Source organism: Ipomoea triloba, chromosome 12 (assembly GCF_003576645.1).
Source record: "Ipomoea triloba cultivar NCNSP0323 chromosome 12, ASM357664v1".
NCBI classification, from domain to species: Eukaryota; Viridiplantae; Streptophyta; class Magnoliopsida; order Solanales; family Convolvulaceae; genus Ipomoea; species Ipomoea triloba.
The window spans coordinates 4646336-4668083 of record NC_044927.1 but is presented as its reverse complement, the minus strand read 5'-3'; the positions used below and the strand labels follow the sequence as shown (position 1 = coordinate 4668083).

Here is a 21748-nt window from a genome sequence, read left to right as displayed (position 1 = left end):
CTCCAAGACTCTCAATAGATTCAAAGCTTTATCTAGCATTCTTAGAGTCTGTTTAGTAGGAGGAATTATCAACTTGGATTTATCATTTGTTGTAGATCTCTACATGTTATAGAAAGAGGATGAGTAGTAAACTTAGCGAAGTTGTGTGAATAGCCAATTGACGAACTTTGAGCTAGCTTAGTAATTAAAGCATGCATGAGTTTACTTTCACTTGTAATTTTTCTTGGGATACAAAATTACTAGTGGATTTCCTTCATAATAGAAAAAGGAGAAGAGGGGAGTAGAAAAATTACACAATATAATCCTCGAACCATCCTATAAATCGTTCTCTCATTTACATTATCACACTTTACTTTCATACTTAGCTTAATTTATTCTTGATTAACAACGTCTTTACACTTACAATTATACGTGTATGCTAAATTAATTTTTCGCTGCACAAAACTATTAATTTTTTTTTTATATTTTATAATTAAGATTTCAAGATAACATTAAAACTTATTATTGAGAAATTAACTTATTTAGTAAATTACTAATTTTTTTTATTAAATTGTAAAATAATTTCAAAATCATCAATAAGTTTATTCACCTTTCTTTAGACTCTTGCACCATTTTTTTAGGTATTGTAGTTTTTATAAATAATATAAATTAATAAAAAAGAAATTATGATTAATTTAACTATAGTTAATCAAATCAAACTCATGATTTTTTTTAGATTCCCAGAGTAATTATTATTGTGTGGACTGCAGTTCAAAAACATATAAAGTACATTATTTTAAATTATAAAATATATTATCTTACCCCAGAACTTTCATTATTCTAACACATATAAAATACATTATTATAACTCATAAATTACATTATTTTACCTCAAAATGTTCATTATTCTAACACACACGCATAGCAAAATTTTTTTTTAAACATCAAAATAACTTTGTTTTGAAACATGATCTACACAGCTGTGTGGATCGAATAATTTGTTGTTTCCACTTCCCGAGTAGTTGGGCCAACCCAATTATTATAACCCTGCCGGGCTCGGGTTGATCGGATCGGATCGGATCCCTGACAGTCGATAGCCCAGCCCAAACCTGACAGTGAACTCGATAGTCTTTACGCCAACCGTATCCCGCAGTCCTCAGCTCCCCAGTCACTCTCGATCGGCTCCAAGTGCGGCCATCTCCTTCTCCAGGTACAAACTCCTACTCTGCTTTTCTCTTTTACAGTTCTGCTACGCTCCGCTTTATTTGTATAATTATTAATTTTATTACAAATATAGTCTAAGCATTAACAATGCACTTCTCTGCGAAATGGCGAGCAGTCCAGTCGCCTTCAATGGTGTTGACCTCCAGAGAGAGTCTCTCGATGCCCACTGTCCAGAGAGTCGGAGACTCCTTTATTGTTCATTCGTTAATAGATTATTAGTAGCGTTTTGATGCAGTTGGAAGGAAAAATGGAAAATGATGAAGAAAATGAAAGTTCTGGAACGGATACTGAATAATTATGCTTGATTAGTTTTGTTGAACTTATTGGAAGTGCTCCTCCGTACACCTGTGGAGGAAATAACTTTTCATTATAAGTGTCCAGGCCAAATCCATACCTCCCTTTTTTGTTTTTCATAGGATTCAAACCCTGCAACAAAGCAAAACTTATGAACTAATTTTGAGCTGGTTGGCCGGTTGAGCAGGCTTGTTGAACTTGTAGGATTGCGTAGTAGTATACGGACATGAATTTATGAAATAGCATGCATAATCAAAGTATTTGCATTATCATACCTTTTACATATCATTGTGAATCATATTATATATATACATACTCAAGCTGTTAAAAACTGTTGTTGCTGCATTGCTTGTTGCTTTGTTGTGGTTTTGCTCTAAAATCTTTCTGGAATAATTCACAATTTGAAATGATTCTCTGTGTTATACATTGCAATTTGTTTAGTAACTTTTGGAAGTTGTGAATTGGCTCCCTTTCTCAATCCAGTAATCAGCTGTGATGGAAATCAAGATATTATATTCATCTGATAGTCCTCCACTGGCCATCTTTGTTGCTGCAAAAATCTCTGGAGTTCCTTTTTCCACTGATGCAACCCTCAGCCCTGGTTCTCCGCCCACGATTCTTTTACCTAATGGGTTAGTTAGCTTCAATTCATTTATAAATTGACAATAAATGCCATAATACTTGGAGCAATTTTGCATGCAAATTCTGTATATTTATTTCTTAAAACTTTTAAACTAGAGTTGATAAAAAATATATTACAATGAAAGGGAAGTGTTTACTCTGCATTGTGTCTATGACTTTGAATTCTAGAAGTACTAATCTTTCTGCATACTTGTGTGGTCATGCTTTCTATTTCATTTGCTTGTAATTCAATTTCTAATTGTCTAGTGTGAGCTTTATAATGATGAAGTAGCTTCTTTTTGTATTTCTTGAGCAAAAGTTTGCACAATGTACTTGTTGACTTTTTTTTTTTATAGGAAGCTAATATTAAGTGTGTACATGCATCCTTGTGATCAAGATATGTATATTTTAAAAAACTGAGCTGTGAATGTAATAGATTTGAAAATACACGCACACACACACACACATCACAGCATATTATAGTTTTCAGTTACCTATAAAAAGCATATATTAGGTGTCACATCATGACTTCGTTATGATAGTTCTTGGGTAAGATGAGCTTAATGGTCCATCAAATGATAAATAAATGGCATAGTCCTATAATTTCCTTGAACTTTTGTTTGTCTCATCCCAATGCTAACTAATTGTAATGTACAGATCAAAGTTGCAGGGAACTTTTGTTCTCTTAAGGTATATTGGTCGTGTAGCAAGGATTCCAGAATTCTACCAGCGGGATTCCTTTGAGTCTAGCCAGGTTGAATTTGTAACTCGTTGAAGTTCAAAACATTGTCTTTGAGCAATATTTTTGGCATCTGGGCGATGCAAAATCTTTCTAGATTTTGTTGTAATATTGTGATCCTTTTTTATTCTTGTAGATAGATGAATGGCTAGAGTATGCTCCTATTTTTGCATCCGGCTCTGAATTTCAAGGTGCATGTGGTTATGTGGATCAATTTCTGCTTCACCACACATTTTTGGTTGGGAACAGCCTTTCAATTGCAGATATTGCTGTCTGGTCTGGTCTTGCAGGTAAATGCCTGGACTTGAGTCATTTTGATTTCCAATATGCATGGATAATTTTCTTGATTTTTTTTAAAAAAAAAAAAAATTACGTATTGGTATTTTCCTGACCTAGCTTGCTAGTTGATTGTTAGATTTGACTGTATACTAAGTTAAGCTGGTCATAGTGAAATTCATTATGGACCATGCTAAGATACTATAGGTGGATTGCTTAGAAGTTAAGGAATCTGTGCATAATACAAGGCATGGAAGCATAGCTTGCTTCTGTTTATTTATTTTCATGTCCTTGCTCCAATATGATTGATTGGTCTGAAGGCCTCCTTCCCCCTCTTTACTTATTTTTTTTTCTTTTTCCTGGGAGTGGTTGTTCAGCCTCCAGAAAGTAGAGCTAAATTGAACATTTGAATGTGATTTACTTTTGGAGTAGTTTCCTGTAATTTGTGTACCTTAACAGGCTATACAATCTTAGTGCCTTGAGGTCCAGTCTATATTTACTTTGATCAATATTTAGGAATCCAATCTTTACAGGAGCTGGGCAGAGATGGGAAAGCCTCAGAAGATCAAAGAAATTCCAAAATCTGGTAAGGTGGTTCAACTCAATATTTGAAGCATATGAAGCTGAACTGGGTGAAGTCATCACAACATATATTGGGAAAAAGAGCTCTGCAAAGGCAGCAACCAAAGTAAATGAACACCAAGTTTCAAATGCTAATCCCGCTACTGCTACATTTGAGGTAGATCTTCCAGATGCTGAGGTTGGCAAGGTACGGGTACGGTTTGCACCTGAGCCTAGTGGATTTCTTCATATTGGGCACTCTAAAGCTGCACTTCTAAACCAGTATTTTGCTGATCGGTATAAAGGTGAAGTCATTTTGCGCTTTGATGATACTAATCCTGATAAAGAGAGCAATGAGTTTGTGGATAATCTATTGAAAGATGTTGAGACTCTGGGAATTAAATACAAAGCTGTAACATACACGTCAGACTACTTCCCTCAGTTGATGGAGATGGCAGAAAAATTGATTCTAGAGGGGAAGGCATATGTTGATGATACAGCACGAGAACAGATGAGGGAGGAAAGAATGAATGGTATAGAATCAAGGTGTAGGAACAACACTGTTAAGGAAAACTTGACATTATGGAAGGAAATGATTGCGGGTTCTGAAAGGGGCAAGATGTGTTGTCTTAGAGGGAAGTTGGATATGCAGGATCCTAACAAGTCACTTAGAGATCCAGTATATTACCGCTGCAATGACACGGCTCACCACAGGATTGGTTCCGCATATAAACTGTACCCAACTTATGATTTTGCTTGCCCCTTTGTTGATGCTGTTGAAGGTATAACACATGCACTTAGGTCTAGTGAGTATCATGATCGCAATGATCAGTACTATCGGATACAAACTGATATGGGGTTCAAAAAAGTTCATATATATGAGTTCAGTCGGCTGAATTTGGTCTATACACTTCTTAGTAAGCGGAAGCTGCTCTGGTTTGTTAAAAATGGTCTGGTTGAAGGGTGGGATGACCCACGCTTTCCGACTGTGCAAGGAATAGTACGGAGAGGATTGAAGATTGAGGCATTGATACAGTTCATACTTGAACAAGTAAGATGTTTTGAATGTTCTGGTACTCTACTTTACATTAATTTGCATAAATGCGGGAAGGAAAGCAAATCTCAATTTATCTCACAAATTGGGTTGGATTTTTTTATTTATTTTTTTGCACGGGGGGATCAGGAATGGAGATGGATGACTTGTTTTTTTTTTTTTTTTGTCTATTTATATTCTAGATAAATTTGTGTTTCTGATCAATGTCGTGTAGAACTTGTTATTACATGCAAGTGATAAAGCACATGAATTTTAGATTTGTATGTTGAAACTTTAGTAAAGATTCTACCTGATTATTATTAGGGAGCCTCAAAGAATTTGAATCTCATGGAGTGGGACAAGTTATGGGCCATTAATAAGAAGATAATTGATCCTGTGTGTCCCCGGCATACTGCTATTGTAGAAGAAAAACGTGTCTTATTGACTTTGAGTAATGGCCCAGAGGATCCATTCACGCGTACCATACCGAAGCACAAGAAATATGAAGCTGCTGGGCAAAAGGTGACCACTTACACAAAGAGAGTTTGGATTGACTATGCCGATGCAGAGTTGATTTCCATTGATGAAGAAGTCACTTTAATGGATTGGGGTAACTCTATAGTGAAGGATATAGAAAAAGACCAGCAGGGGAATATTATAAATTTGACTGGGGTATTACATCTTGAAGGCTCTGTCAAGACTACCAAATTGAAGCTCACTTGGCTTCCTGATACGGATGAACTTGTGAAGCTCTCTTTGGTTGATTTTGACTACTTAATCACCAAAAAGAAGGTATGATTCTTTACTTAAATTTATACATAGTTTTTTTCCATTTCAGAGAAGGGATTATTGGATAGCTAGCTGCTATTCATTTGTTTCTTTGTGGTTTGGCTGGTGAACTTGCACATATTTGCCTTGACAGTCAGATATATCTGACAGTTTAGGTTACTAAATTTCATTTTTAAAAATATTCCTGCCTTGAACTTTGCTTTATATATCATCCCACCAGAATACATTGGAAAATATTTTCTAGGTTTGAGAACAAAATGTTTCATTGTCATAAGCTGGATGAAGAAAATTTAGTGAAGAGTTAGTTCTAAACTATTTTTCCATGGAGAAAGAAGTTACTCATTTTCTAATAGCACCCTATTGGTCAACTAGTTAGTACTTGTATTATACTCCATACTTGATTCCACTTTTGTGGAACCTGGGGGGATATCAGTGATGATCAACTAGATTTTCTTGGCATCTAGGCAATGGATGATGTGGGTGTAGAACTTTCATGTTTTCTGGTGTCCTTTTGTGTTGGGGAGGGTAACTAATTTGGGGATGGATCACTCAGCCATGGTGAGTGGCCGTAAAAGCAATGTTTGAGTTAAGTGAGAAGTTTCTTGTTTCCCTGGATTACTCTGAGACTGAGAAATAAAATGTGCCCTCTTGCAGCTCGAGGAAAATGAAGACTTCATTGATGTTGTCAACCCCTGCACGAAAAAGGAGACTTGTGCGGTTGGGGATTCAAACATGAGGGACTTGAAGAGAGGTGATATATTGCAGCTGGAGAGAAAAGGCTACTTCAGATGTGATGTTCCCTTTGTCAGCCCAACACAGCCCATTGTTCTCTTCGCGATACCAGATGGAAAGCAGCAGCCTGTGATGAGGTTTGCTACTCCAGATGGCAAACACTAATGAATATCAGATGCATGTGTCGAGGTTATGAAGAACTTGTAACATTAGTTTCCTCCCTTACCAAATCTTCTATGGTGTATTTAGTTTGCTATTTTTCATGTGTTCTTCCCTGCTTTGAGTTTGAGCAAAACAAGGATTCGAATGAACCAAGGGGAGAGAAGGAAAAAATTGACGTTTGGTTGGGCAGACACTACTGAACTAAAAGGGTTTGCCGCTTTGCCTGTGTTACTGGATAGCATTTGATAAAGAACCCAAAGTAGTCTGACTTTAAGAAGCTGCAATTTTCAATTTTTCAAATATGCTTGTTAGTATGTTACATGAGATGATAGCAGTTAATGGAATTATTGTATGTTCATCCACAGCATTTCCGTACATCTCAAAAAAATTGTACATAATATTTCAATTTTTTTATATACTTGTTTAGTTTGGTATTTTATAATTAACGATAAACAATGCTAAAATTGCATATAATTTTGATAATAGATTAATAGTATAAGACTATAAGTAGCGTTTGAATCATGATCATGTTATGCTAATAAAACAATAATAACTTTCTTATTAAGTATTCATAATCAAATTTACACAAATTTTTGGTAAGAAGGGAAATTCTACCAAATTATGATCAATTTGATTTGAATTATCTCAATTTAACACAAAAATTAATTACATATAACTATATTGCTGTAAAATTCTTGTGTAGCCATAAACTTAGAACAACGCTAAAAAAGATACAGATATATATAATATATATTTGTAACGGAAGATAATAATGGTAAACATAAATCTGTAAGTCACCGTTATATTAACATAAAATAATGATGTTGTTTGTAATAACTCCTTTTTCAAATTTGAATTGAAAAATATTATGGATTTGACATTGAATAGATGCGAAATGCCGAAATCGACTCAACGCTACGAAAATTGAGGTGACACTTTAAGAGCACGCACACGAGGTAAGGCCGCATTTGGACGGGGCAACATAAAGAGAAGGAAATAGTGAAATACGGAGTACTATAATTGAAGAGTTGCTGCTTTACTTGCTATCTCCAAACGCAGACTTATCTAGTTCATCCGTCTGTCGGTTTCTCACAAGCCTTGAAAATTAAAGTTGATTGCTCCTCCTCCCCCTTCATAGCGCTCTCACTCACTCTCTCTCTAAACCTGCTTCTTGAACGGTACGATCCCGAAATCTTCTCTCTTTTTCTCGCATGAAATTTAATGTTGTGATTTTGATGCTTTTGTGTGATTTAACATTTCCTCTTTCATTTTCGATCTTCAACTTTCGTCTATTTATTTATTTAAATGTTTCATCGCTCATCGTTGCTGGATTTTCCTTTGTTAATGTTGAAGATCTTGCGCAGATATGCTTTCATGTTAGATCTGGTTATGCTTTTTGTGGTGTGATGAACGGTTAATCGAAAAGAGATTTTTGTTAAAATATTTTAGAATTTAGCCGATCTCCGTATGAAATCTCATATGCCTATAGGAATTAATGTTCAATTGTTAAAAATCTGAAGGTCCACTCACTACGCCTGAACTTAATTACATCTTAAATCGAAATATTAGTACTTGAAATTATGATTACGAATATGAATTTGGCCGCATAGATAAAGTTCGGATGATGCTAGGTACATTCAAATTTGTATAAATTGAAATGGCTGTTCATTTGATTAAATTCTTTTAGGATCTACAAATTCACAATTTATCCAAGGGTTGTAAAGCCACACAAGTGAGTGTAAATTTTAGTACAGAACTATTTTCATAAAGTTTTGGGCGCTGCGGGAAGCAAATTTACTATGTTGCTTCTTATTTAAGATAAAATCAGACTAATCAGTAAGACAAAGCAAATATGTCACCCTTCACTGTTATTGGTGCAATGATATGAGTAATGGTAAGATATATTGGTCTTATATGTAATTCTTTCAGTCCATGAGTTTAGACTTGCTCAGTCTTTCTTAAACATTGGGTTTATAGGAAGAGGAGGTGGCAAGGAAAGGGTGTTAGGGGGGTTTGATTACTCATGGTATAAGATTCTGAGGTTGAGTTTGACAAGTAGTTGTGTGTATTTTGCACAGATATTTCCTCTAGATTCCAACTGAATAGTCAATGGCCTGGGCTATTATTTGTTTGGTGGTTAAAGTTACCTAGCTTTGTTCCTGTTTTTGAATAACTTTGCAGTTCTTTCGTGTTTGTTGAGAAACCAATTATACAAGGATGGGTCGTGGAGTAAGTGCTGGAGGTGGGCAGAGTTCATTGGGTTATCTGTTTGGAGGTGGAGAGGCTCCTAACAAGCCTCAACCTGCTCAGAACCCTGAAAAGGTTTCAAATGATGCACCTGCTCCCAAGCCTGCAGCAGCTGCTGCTCCTTCCCAACCTGCCGATGTCAGTAAGCAAGTTCCTGCAGGCATTCTCAGCAGCAATGCAAACAACTATACCCGTGCAGATGGTCAGAATTGTGGCAACTTTCTTACGGTATCATATGATCATATGCATTTCTTGTTTTCAGTTCTTAACTTGTGCATCACTTCTTTATTATTCTACTATAGACAAAAGCAACCCCTCTTTCCCTGATCTGGTATTATGAGATACTTTCCATGCCCCTCATCTCCCTGCTCTTGTATTGCTGAGATACCATCCATGAAATAGGTAGTTTGTTCTAAATTTGGCTATGGCCCTGTGCTAATTTTCTGATAAAACCACCACTCTTCCATACCCGCACTGGATAACAGGATCAGGCATTTGTCCTTATTATTGCTCAGTTCTAAACCCAACTCCATTTGAGCGGAATGAGTTTTCCTATGATTGCAGGAAAGGCGCTCAACCAAGGTCCAAGCTGCACCTGGTGGTGGCTCTTCCCTGGGTTACCTATTCGGTGGCGATGGCAAGTGAATTTGAATATCATAACTGTATTTGAAGGGATTCATTTACTACTTGCTAGACTTGGCTGCTCTGAACTTCCAGATTATGAATATCATAACTGTATGAATGTGAAACAAGCGTTTTCTTTGCTTCGTATCATTGCGAATACCGTATTGTAATCTTTAACTTGTTTGGTGGTGCTTTTGCTAAAAATAATCACAGAAGTCTCAGACATCAAGCTCTTTAGTGCATTTAGGTCACACACTAGCTCTTATAAAGAAAAGTGAAACTTTACTTAGGTCTACACAATACTAATACGAAACTAAAATGTTACTATAAAAAGATAGTTGGAAAACAGCTGGGAATCCCTATGTATCCTCAGAAGCCGTGTTGGGTGCGGCGTTAGGTGTCGTATTAAATGGTGTTGTCTTGTCGGTGTGGAATTGTATCAATAGGAAGGAAATGAGATCGTTTGTTTCACGTCTATACATGAGTAGACAAATGTGTAGAGATGACAAGTGACATTTGTTTCGTAGAAAAATTTCACCTACGATGAATAGTAAAATAGGATGAGTTTTAATTAATATTCATTATTTTTTCTCATGACTTCCTAAGTTGTCTCCATGGCCTTAGGACATTTCCATCCCTTCTACCCTAATCTTTCAAAGAGTGTTGACAAGCTATATTTATATATTCATTTTTATGAAGAGAAAACATAATTCATGGGTCAGAGTGCTTTGTCTTCTTTGAGTGCAATTTGCGCCTTTGTAGAACAACTGTAGACAAAGCATTCTGATCCGTGAATTAGAGGTTTTTTTTTTTCATAAAAATAAATATATAAATATGATCCGATTTTACTAAAAAACTAGTTACCACACGTGCATTGCGCATTTAGTCTAATGTGCAATGTGTATTTTTAAATTAGTGTTTTAGAATTTATCAAAGTATCATTCAGTATCCTGGTGTATATCAATGCAAGATTATTATTTTTTTTTATAAAAGTAAATATTTCAAGAATGCATAACTATGACATGTGGCAGAAGTGTTGGATTAACTGGTGCATGCAATAGTATCCAACTGGTGCATGCAATAGTAGTTTTAGAGGGAATCACTCTCAACGCTTCCTCTTGTTGCTACTTCTGTCAGACATGGATTTTTGATTTGATATAGTCCCCTGGTGTGCTTCACTGCAATTCGAGTGCCTTGGCGCAGTGCACCTTCAAAAACAGAACCAAATCCTCCTTCCCAAAAAGACAATGATGATAGGCATAATTTCTCATCTGTGTTAAATATATATAGTAAATTAGGTGTACCGTTTCATTAATGTCCAATGCGTTATTTTAATTAATTGACCAAAGCTCATGTTAAAGTTTATATTGTATTTTTAATACACTCTAACATATTCCTAGTATATGTTTAATAATTTTCAAAAAAAAAATAGTATATGTTTAATAATTATGTCAATTTTGATTGGGATGAGGTTCGAACCTAAGACCTTCCTTATGAAAATCAATGAGTAAGTTAAGAATAATAAATAGTTAACGGAACATTCCGTTACTAAAGTTTACACAGACATAATGCAGGGATATTTAGGAAAAGTTATTAATATAATAGAGGGTAAAGTATGAAAAAAAAAATACTAGAATCAAAAATAATCAACTTCACTTTACAAAATTGAACACTTAAATATGCAATATGTAACAACTAAATATGTAAATTTAAATAAATTATTTTTTTTAAAAAAAAATAAATAGAAAAACTAAATTTTAAATTTAAACTGTAAATGTTAAACCTAATCACTAAAAAGTGAACCACTAAACCAAACAAAGAGCCCTAGTCAGGATATGAATGATAAATAGTAATATTTCTAATAATATAAGGAGATGAAAAATAAATGTGAGTGTGCCTAGAATATAGAGTTGTAATAGATTGGTTCATGAATTTAACTTTTTTTGTTTAACAATTCCTTGAAAGTGTCAATTCCCATGTTTAATTTGATTGGTTGGAAGGTTTTCTTTTGTTGAAGTTTTAATTCCTAAAATGTTAGAAAAAATCTATTTTAATAAATTCCTTATATTTTCTCACAAACAAAACAATGGAATATAAATTCTTCCCTTATTCCTTTCTCATAAAAGTTTAATTATATTTTTATGTATTTCTTTTCACAAATCAAACCTTCAGTAAATGTTTCCCAATTTGAACAAACCTTACTAGGTAAACCCTACTTATGTGTAATAATTCAAAAATCGTACATAAGAAGTAAATGATACTAGGAAGAGCATGTATGTTCAACTAAGAAAGCAACAGTAAGAATCAAACTTATAACTTTTAGATACGGGAGTAATGCACTAATGCTACATTCATTTTAAAGCAACAAACCCATTTTTTTAATTACTTGGAAGCTAAGGGAATTCTTAAATAATTCTCTTTCATAAATTATTATTTTTTGTTAGTTGAAGTATCCTATGAAACGGACCCATTATTCAATTACATGGAAGGACATTCTTAAATTCTCATTCATAAATTCTTGTTTTTTGGTAGTTGAAGTAAACTATCTATTCAATAGTGACCAAAAAAAATTAAATGTAAAGAATTTATAATTATATTTTTTCAATTATTGTTTAGAAAAGAATGGAGAAAGTATGGGTAATTTTACTAATAGTAAAATAATAATAATAATAATAATAATAATAATAATAATAATAAATCTAATGGGCCCATAAACTTTATAGGAAAAAACAATTAGGTGCATAACTTTAAAAAGTTACCATCAAACACTCTAAATCTAAGGCCTTCCTCAATAGTTAAACTTTGGGTGGAATTTTTGAGGAGTTTTTGTAAGTGTGATTAGGAAAGAGAAAATGAGAGTGGAGAAAAAAAAAAGGAAAAAAAAAAACAAAAACAAAAACTGAAATAAAAAAATTAAAAAATAATAATAATTTTACGTGCCCAGGCGGGCGCGTGCAATGGACGTGAATAAGATTCCTCAGTGGGACCCATTCCAACCTGCAAAACACTCCAATTTGCAGGAGAAAGAATTCAACAAAAACACCCATTTCCTGTTTGATAAAAATCCATCTATTGTGTTTTACTGTTCCAAAATCAAATGAATATCAACCATTGGGGATGGCCTAATAAGTACTGTTCGTCAATAATCAACAAGTTACTTGTAAAATTATGATGACGTAGCATGATAACAACCGCAGGCTGCCGTTGACCGCCTCCTACTGTCGTTGATAACACGGTTGCCTTTGTTCACCGTAAAAGGCGACAACTAGTCGTCTTCTTCAAATCGACAAAGAAGGTGACCAATGGTCAGCTTCTTCAATGACAATGGCAACTGATGACCATTCGCCAATTTTGTCACAGAACCTTAACGACCCGTTATTTTAGGTGGATAACTAGCTATTGGCCTAGATGCACCAAAGTGACAAGTTAAAGTGTTTAATTACACCTTTTAAAAATTCAAGAGTGTAATTACCTTCTTTTTTTTTTTTGTTTAAAGTACTTATTTAACCCTTACAAAAAGAAAAAAAAAATTGAAATGAGTAATAAATTAAAGGTTCATTTCCAATTCGATCATGTGGAGGGACATTCATATTCTTAAATTCTTTGGTTTATTTTTAGTTTTTTTGGGTACATTTTGGTTTTGGTAGTTGAAGTAGCCCATATCTACCAATAGTGAATTAGTAACCAAAAATTAAAAATAAAAATAAATTCCAAATATATATATATATATATATATATATATATATATATATATATATATATATATATATATATATATAACTAGCTATTGGCCTAGATGCACCAAAGTGACAAGTTAAAGTGTTTAATTACACCTTTTAAAAATTCAAGAGTGTAATTACCTTCTTTTTTTTTTTGTTTAAAGTACTTATTTAACCCTTACAAAAAGAAAAAAATTGAAATGAGTAATAAATTAAAAGGTTCATTTCCAATTCGATCATGTGGAGGGACATTCATATTCTTAAATTCTTTGGTTTATTTTTAGTTTTTGGGTACATTTTTGGTTTTGGTAGTTGAAGTAGCCCATATCTACCAATAGTGAATTAGTAACCAAAAATTAAAAATAAAAATAAATTCCAAATATATATATATATATATATATATATATATATATATATATATATATATATATATATATATATATATACAAACCACTGCACACTGGGGTATTGTTGTTATTGCACAGATAAGCTAGAAGCAAATTAAAGCGTTCATGGCCGCGGGTAACTATAGCATTGTTGCTAATCTCCTCTTGCTGCTACTCCTCACACGCGCCGCCGGAGCCGCCGCAGCTTCCATTAGTAGTGTGATGATGGGTAGCTGCCGCAGCGCTGCCGAGTGCGCCACCGCAGGCGGTGGCGTCATCGGCGAAGAGCCTGTGATGATGATGATGATGGACTCCGAGACCAACAACAGAGTTCTTGAGAGCGCAAGAGGCAACAACCACCATTTTCTTAGTTACAGGGCAATCCATACTCCGGCGCCGGCTTGTAAGGCAGCGGTGCAAAATAGCTGCTTCGGCGACCGGAAGTACGGCAAGAAGAAGTGCGGCGTGTATCATCGAACTTGTGGTGGTTCCTAGCGCGCGTCTATTACTTAGCTGCCAACTCAACTTTCCGCGAGTAATACTGCATCTACTCTCACTTAGCTTTCTACTTCATTTTCTGATTCTAGTTGAACTGTCGTGTTAAATAATACTCCAGTCAAAATAACTAAGGATACAAATTTGTAACTACAAAGTCATGAGTTTGAATCTGAACCCTCTTAGTTCATGAGTTTGAACTTCTTAGTTTTAGCATATCAAGTGGGAAATTATATTTCATGAGTAAATCTATCATTTTCTACTGCTAGCCGGATGTTGTATGCTTGACATGTCTATCATTATCATAACTTGTTTGTCTACTTGAATTGTCTTTGCATCTCCTTGTGGTATGATTTCTGTCTGGCTGACGGTTAAATGTAAAATTATTGTGAGGATCATAAATGCAATATACATTTCTAATACATTAAAAATATATTTTTTATATATTGAATGTACATTATTTTAAAATATATATAAAAAAAAGTGATGTACTTTTAAATAATGTACTTTATATATATAAATGATAGACTTTTAGTTTATTAAAACTGTACTTTTTATTTATGGTTCATTTAAATAGTGATTTGGAATAATGATTGCGATTAAACGGGAAACTGTACCGGACTCCGGCATGGTTACTTCCAGAGGATGGATCTTTGGCCGGAACGGAAAATGGTAGATAGCAAACAAATAATACGTAATGATAATAAAATCAAAGTCATTATTATTTTGGCGGGTCCCATCCTACCTAATAGCTTTTAATATTCCAAAAACATTTATGGAAGGACAAAGCTAGAGGTCCCTAAATTACATTTTATAGAATATTTTTATTTCCAAAATTCTTATTCCAAAATAGTTAAATTTATTAAATATAAAATATATCAATATATATTTTAAAAAATAGACCTAATTGTGTGCTTACATTGAAAGAAATAAATTAAAGAAGTAGAAAAAGATGATATAAACGGATGGATTTATTTTGTTATGTAGGAAAATAGGCTTATTTTGTTGTTGACTTACCTATTTTAACGAAAGTTTAGAACTTTGCTTGTGCAGTATTTCTCTTTAATTGATATAATGGGAATTTGGATTGCTGTTTAGCGCATAAATTTAGAGTGTTTGACTTTTAATCATAGTCACGGATCTCTCTCTCATATTCTCATGTGGGAAAGGATTTATATGTGGGGGGTGGGTGGGGTGGGGGAGAGGGTGGAAGAGTCAAATGCACCCATAAATTTTATATGAAATGTCATTTAAACTTTTAAAAGTTACAATTAAGCACATTAACATATAATTTTAGTGCAGGTCATTATTGTTCAGACAATGTTTCGACTAGCTCCAAACACAAAAATCAACGATATGATTGCTAGTCACTTTCTTCTCCAAAAGATGCAACTTCCAATCGCCTCTTTTGGGGAAGAAGACAATTAATGACCGTTCGTCAATCGATGGTTATCAATTTTTTTTCCTCAGAACTAACTAGATCATTGCCAGAACCCTAATGACTTATTATTAGTCACTAACTGATGTTTTGGTTTCGATGCAATAAAATAAATTGTTGTGTTTAATTGCCACTTTAAAAGTTCATAAATCTAATTAACATTTAGTACAAAGTTTAAAGACCTATTTGACATTTTTCATTATGATTCATATTCTCTTTATTTTCATTCTATAAACCAAATACCACATTAATATTTCATTTGCTGACACTAACAAATTCATTCACCTTGAAAAATAATGTAATATTTGTGTAAACAGTAAACATAATTTAACTTGTTTAAGCCAATAATAAATTATGAATTGTTAACTCCATCCATAATCATAATCTATAAGTCATAAGCTCTGTCTAACAACATTTTATCTGGTTAGCCTTCAATTCTCACAAGTAAAATGAAGGTTTTAGAATAGATAAAACAATAACAAACCACTCAAGTGACTGATCTTAGAGTTCATTTCTTGGTGCCTGCAATTGCCTCCTGACCAGTGCAGTGTAAATGCCATCCCTGGCAAGAAGTTCATTGTGTGTCCCACTCTCTACTATCTGTCCATCAGACACCACAGCAACTGTGTCTGCAGTTTTTACGGTTGATAGCCGGTGGGCGATTACAAGAACTGTCCTCCCTCTCATCAGAGAATCCATGGCATCCTACACAACATACTTTCCAGTTCGTCAAATCTTCAAGATGCTAACACAATTCATGGTTAGTCTAACAGCCATGTGGTAGACAACCGGAAAGTGGACCTAACAGGCTCTGATACCATGTTATAATCTTAAGATTGGGCCAAGGTCACTTAATTCAGCTATAATGCACATGGGTTAAACCACACTAAAAGACTGAATCCAATCAATTAGCTAGTCTAACCAATGGCCTTATAAACTCATATTCACTCTTATTTTACAAAATGTCGGGTGACTGAAGTTATTGAACATTCAGATAATGAAATGAAATTGAAGGAAACTAATGGTGAGCACAAGTAAAAGCCAAGCCACACAAGGAATACGAAAGTATGATTCTCACTTGTACTAGGTATTCACTCTCGGCGTCTAGAGCGCTAGTAGCTTCGTCCAATAGCAGGACTCTAGGATTCATCAAAAGAGCCCTAGCGATTGCTATTCGTTGCTTCTGGCCTCCTGATAGCCTGAGTCCGCGTTCTCCAACAACAGTTTGATATTTATCAGGAAAGGATTCAATGAAATCATGAGCATTTGCCATTTTCTGCAGTACTTTAATGCATTAGCGGTTGTCATATGCAGAAAACAGTTTTTTCCTTGCAGAAGGAGAGTTGAAGAAACAAGAAATCAGATCAAGAAATGTTAAAGAGGAATCTGAAGCTTACCGCTGCATTTTCTAAGACATCACTGCTGGCGCTGCCTTCAAAACCATATGCAATGTTCTCTTGAATGGAACAGTTGAAAAGAACAGGCTCCTGGCTTACTATACTAATCTACACAAATAATTTAATCATTTAGAAGAAGCTATGAACATTAATATCTAACAAATTAAAATTTAACAAGTTTGGATCACCTTGCTGTGTAAATATTCATGTGATATTTCCATCAAAGGAACGCCATTAAGCAATATTTGTCCCTTTAATGGGTCATAGAACCTCTCAATCAAGTTGGCAATGGTTGTCTGCAAACAAACTACGAGGTTGTTCAAGGATCTAATCATCTGATAAGATTGAAATTTGGACAGCAGGCAATAACAAGTACAGAAATATGATAATTAAAAAGTTATACTTTTCCGCCTCCACTTGGACCAACTAATGCAACTTTTGACCCCGGTCGCAATTTTAGAGATATTCCCTGTTAATTCAAGGACACAGGATAACAGAAGTATTAAGCACAAAATTCATGATTTGTTAATTTACCACAAAGATTTGCTTTAAAAAAAATAGTGTTATAAATAAAATAATTAAAGTAGTATGTCCACGAAATGTTTAAAAAATAATGCTGCTGACCTTTACACAAATAAAAGAATAAAACGTACCTTGAGTACCATATGACTTGGGCGAGATGGATATGCAAACCAGACATCATCTAATTCTACATCTCCATCTGGATCACTGGAACCATATTTAGAGTATCAGAGAAGCATTACAGCTTTCACTCATCAAAGGCAGACACTGGTGTATATAACTTGTTCCATATCTGAATGGACTTTGGGGGTTGTGTTTGAGGGAAAGAAAAGAAACTAACTTTACAGGGCATTTGTCTCCAGATTTAGGCATGGTTGATACACGATCAAGAAGTTGGAAAACTCTTCTACTTGCTCCTGCAGCTTTCATTGCTGTTGTATACAGTCCTGATAATGAAGATATAGAAGACCCAACTGCAGGGGAATATAGACATTACGAGCGTTACTTTATCCATAACCTCAAAAGAGCATTTCAGGCTTTAAACCATTGATCATTTGGGGAAAAAATTAACTATTTGACTATTTGAGTCATGAAGGCATGTTATAAAGTTAGTTTACCATAAAATTTTGGCAATGCCGAATTTCCCTTTTTGATTAGTGAGACATATATCTATCGTGTTTGAAGGTATATAAACATCTGAGAAAAACAGATTACCTGTGAGGCTATAGAGAATGAAGGAAGTAAGAGATCCTGCAGTCATGGAGCCTGTTATTGTCAAGTAAGCTCCATATAATACCACTATCATAACTGATAAAGTTGATGCAGCATTTAGTCCTCCAAAAAATAGGCCAACTACTTTCTGAGATAAAATGAAAGCAAGGCAATTAATCCTTGGAATCATTAATTTCATTTCTTATCCAAATTGCTGTGAGTGTTTAAAGAGAGGGAAGTGGGGGGTGAACTCACTGCTTGGCGAAGCCCTAACTTCAGGGTCTCATCAACCTTTTCTGAGTATCCTGAGACTGCATATTGTTCTTTGGCAAAAGATCTCACAGTTCTGATGGCCCCAAAAGACTCCTACATATTAATTGAGGCATGCTCTACTTGCTGTCAGCATAACAGGGGATTGAAGTGCACAAAACAAATACCTACCTCTGCAATTGAGGCAGCTAGAGCTGCTGCTGCTTGAGTAGCATGTGAAAGATCACGTAAATAGCGCCCAAATTTACGCACTCCAATGGCAATGACAGGAACAACTACTAGGGCTAGCACTACATGATCACAAAGGGCCACACCAATAAGGGAATAGGCTTATCTTGATGAATTGACTATTGCAGAACAACATCTGAAGTACTCACATGTCAGCTTCCATGATGATGAAAACATGAAACCAATTCCAATCATTGATGTTGTCACATTCCGCAGAGCCTCTGATAGATTAGTGGTTGCAGCACTTTTTATGATTTGGGTGTCTTCTGATAGTCTGCTCAGAAGTTCACCAGTCCGAGTAACATCATAGAATGCTATTTCCTACAGAAGAGTTAATTGTAAGAATAGACTCTGTGCTGAACTATTAACTTACAGTGAACAATTAGAATTATAATATGAAGTCCTCCTTTTAGGGGGTTTCCTTCATGGTCTTCAAGAAGAGTATGTATAAAAGGACCATTAATAAAAATAAAAAATAAAAAAAAAAATCTTTTAGGAGGTTGCCATAGTCTTTTGACATTAGTATATCATATTCAAGTTTCCTTGCCATTTGAATCATTCTCTGTCATTCATTGGTTTGAGGAACAAAAACATATAAGAAAAGAACATACTTGCTGTATAAGGTGACTGAACAAATTCTTCCTTAGTCGAGCAACAACCCTTTCACTGGCTGAAGAAAATAACCAAGACCGAAGTGCAGTGGAAACCGAGCTGAAAGGAAATTCCAATGGATAAGAAACTATAAAAAGCAGTAATGATCATACAACACAAATTAATCTTGTCAGAGTAAAATGAGAATGGTATTAACTATGTATTGTGAGTATGAAGGGGGAAGCTTATCTGCTTATCTCAGAAAATGACCATTAAATGTTAGTTAATAGATGGCGACTATATCTGCTTATCAAATTTCAATGCCTTGCTATGCCCATCAATGTTAAATGGGAGAAGTGAAGATGTTCATACCCTATAACAACTATTAAGACAATAGCCAGCACAGTGTTTTTGACATCATCTAATGCTTCAGCTTGCTGCTCAGGAGTCCTTGTGTCTCTTGATACAATGTCAATTATTGTGCCACCATATTTTGGCTGCAAGGGAAATTTGACACTTTCAAGGTAGAGAGCAAACTGGGTATGTAGTTAGCAGAGAAGTTTCAAATTTTTTTTTTTCTTAACTGGTTTCTGCGTTCATTGGTAACACGGCACACTTTAGTGGGGACTGAACGAACTTAAGATTAACAAGGGGAAATGCCTTACTATGAGAAGATTTGAGGTTGATGCTATCAGCAGAGCAATAGTAGCAATAATTATCTTCCCCGCATCTTCCTTTGCCTGTTTATTGCAAAATTGAAAACAAAGAAAGTGCAAATGACTTAAAGAAACTTAGCTACAAAGCTAGACTCCAGAATTTGATAAACTTAAGATTTCCACTTACTAGAAGGAATATTCTGGAAAACCGAACATTCGCAGCCTGCACAAAAGCAAAGAAAGTGAGCACTCTTATCTTATATGAGCTATTGTGACAGTCACAATAACAGTGCAGTACAAATAACACAGAAAGCAATTACCTCTACTGCATTTCCATCCTCTAAGTCTGTCACAGGACCATTCGAGGAACCATCCTCACTTGTCTTCTTCTTAGCCTAGAAATGCAAAGCACACTCACTACAACTTATTCTAAAATGAAGTACAGGAACACCTTACAAATTCTCAGGAATTGAAGACTCGCTGAACTATAATGGAAGTAATATGAGAAGGGAAGCCACTATCGATCGATCAAAGAAAAACAAAACGGTTACAGTGAATACTGAGTATATTACATTTCTGTAGCATCTAAAACATAAATTTGAGAATTTTACTAAACTCTGCCTTGCTATCTCTAGGTTTCTTTCTTAACAGAGAGAGGCATCATAAAATTTGAAACTACAAACTGCAAGTTTGCAACTCCATCAGGCTTTCACTCAATCTAAAATCAAACCATCAATTTCTAGCCATACCCAATAGGTCACCAAATAATCCTTCAGGTTAGCAGAATATGGGTAAACCTTATTATTTTCAGTTAATTAGACCAAAACGCTTGAAGAAAAACACATCATAGTACATGATTTGCACAGATAATCAAAATATAGAGCGCAAGAACCAAAATGAAAAGGAACTCAGACAACTATGGTGACATGAACAGCAACGAATAAAAAAATTAATTAAAAAAAAAAAAAAAAAAACCTCTTTGTTCAAGAGTGAGACTCGCTCGCTTCCTGTGGACATGATCGATCGTGTCGTCCAATCCAAATGTTGTTTCTTCCCCATTTGACGTTCAAACTAACAGAAGATAATTCTCTGCACAATTTAAATAAAAAAAGAAAAATGAATGAATAAAATAAGAGAGATGATCTTTTCAGAATTCATCATCTGAAAGACACTTTACAATACTCTATGGGCATGCACCAGTAATCACCTAAACAATCAACTGATTATTTACCTGAGAAAATGAAGAAATTGACAGAGAATCTAAGCTAGTAAGCTACTACAAGAATTTAAGAATATCCCTCCGTGTAATTAAAAATGGTTCCATTTGTATTGGCCTATTGGGGAACCTTTTTTTAATCATTTCTTTAAAAGATTCCTTTTTGTTTTCTATTGATAAAATTACCCATTCATTTCAAAACAATATTTACAAACATATAATTATAAATTCTTCACACTAAATACAATGAATTTTAAATATTTTTGTAATTATTTATTATACAAAATAAAGTGACTCTCATGTGAGACCGTGTCACGAATCCTTAGACAGGTCGAAACAAAATGAAAATGTAATACTTATATTAAAATATATAATATTAATCACGAATAAAATGCTTGTTATTTATAAGAACATCCTTAATAGTTGTAGTTTTTGATGAGTTTTTACGTATAACTAGGAAAGAAAAGATAAGAGAGAATATAAAAAGGAAAAAAAAAAAAAAGCAAAACAAATATGGAAAACAAAAAACAAAAAACAAACGCGTCCGACTAGGCGCTGTCAATCCTATGATTGCACTTCAAGCTTTCAAGACAATAGTTTTTTTTTTTTTTTTTTTTTGTCGGTCTCACAATTTTGAGGCTTTGCAGTAAGACCCATCACTTTTTTTTTAGCTCAACACTTTTTCAACTTAAAAAATCAATGCCTCCACCATCAAGGTTCGATCTTGTGACCCCATTTCATATTGATATATAGAACAAATTCCTCCTTGGGTAGTTATTTACTATCTTTGTATGTATGAATCTAGGAAGAAGATATAGGAAAGATGGAACAAGGGTCG

At 34.4% G+C, this 21748-nt stretch overlaps 3 protein-coding genes across 5 annotated transcripts; 2 read left to right on the top strand and 1 right to left on the bottom strand.

Annotated features, from left to right (window-relative positions):
* The first annotated feature begins 1105 nt into the window (after positions 1–1105).
* On the top strand, positions 1106–6787 carry LOC115999703 (glutamate--tRNA ligase, cytoplasmic-like). 2 transcript variants are annotated; one of them, XM_031239588.1, is made up of 7 exons: positions 1106–1189; positions 1981–2129; positions 2776–2872; positions 2994–3147; positions 3667–4745; positions 5052–5519; positions 6171–6787. In XM_031239588.1, exons 2-7 carry the CDS (start codon positions 1993–1995, stop codon positions 6411–6413), a joined length of 2178 nt encoding a protein of 725 aa, XP_031095448.1. In that variant the 5' UTR covers positions 1106–1189; positions 1981–1992; the 3' UTR covers positions 6414–6787. The 2 variants fall into 2 exon arrangements, with proteins under 2 accessions (XP_031095448.1, XP_031095449.1); XM_031239589.1 differs by having other exon boundaries at positions 1156–1189; positions 1939–2129.
* Positions 6788–7430: 643 nt separating this feature from the next.
* Positions 7431–9506, top strand: LOC116000510 (protein SPIRAL1-like 3). The gene is made up of 3 exons (XM_031240599.1): positions 7431–7588; positions 8592–8885; positions 9222–9506. Exons 2-3 carry the CDS (start codon positions 8628–8630, stop codon positions 9300–9302), a joined length of 339 nt encoding a protein of 112 aa, XP_031096459.1. The 5' UTR covers positions 7431–7588; positions 8592–8627; the 3' UTR covers positions 9303–9506.
* Positions 9507–15629: 6123 nt separating this feature from the next.
* LOC116000459 (ABC transporter B family member 25-like) lies at positions 15630–21019 on the bottom strand. Of its 2 annotated transcripts, none has more exons than XM_031240547.1 (18): positions 20926–21019; positions 20670–20783; positions 20015–20089; positions 19882–19917; positions 19704–19778; positions 19411–19535; positions 19059–19158; positions 18597–18768; positions 18391–18509; positions 18205–18315; positions 17953–18097; positions 17579–17711; positions 17370–17445; positions 17120–17185; positions 16905–17012; positions 16717–16824; positions 16398–16595; positions 15630–16024 (listed from the first exon to the last, which is right to left on the bottom strand). In XM_031240547.1, exons 2-18 carry the CDS (start codon positions 20751–20753, stop codon positions 15821–15823), a joined length of 1935 nt encoding a protein of 644 aa, XP_031096407.1. In that variant the 5' UTR covers positions 20754–20783; positions 20926–21019; the 3' UTR covers positions 15630–15820. The 2 variants fall into 2 exon arrangements, with proteins under 2 accessions (XP_031096407.1, XP_031096409.1); XM_031240549.1 differs by lacking the exon at positions 20926–21019 and adding an exon at positions 20872–20890.
* Between the last annotated feature and the right edge of the window lie 729 nt (positions 21020–21748).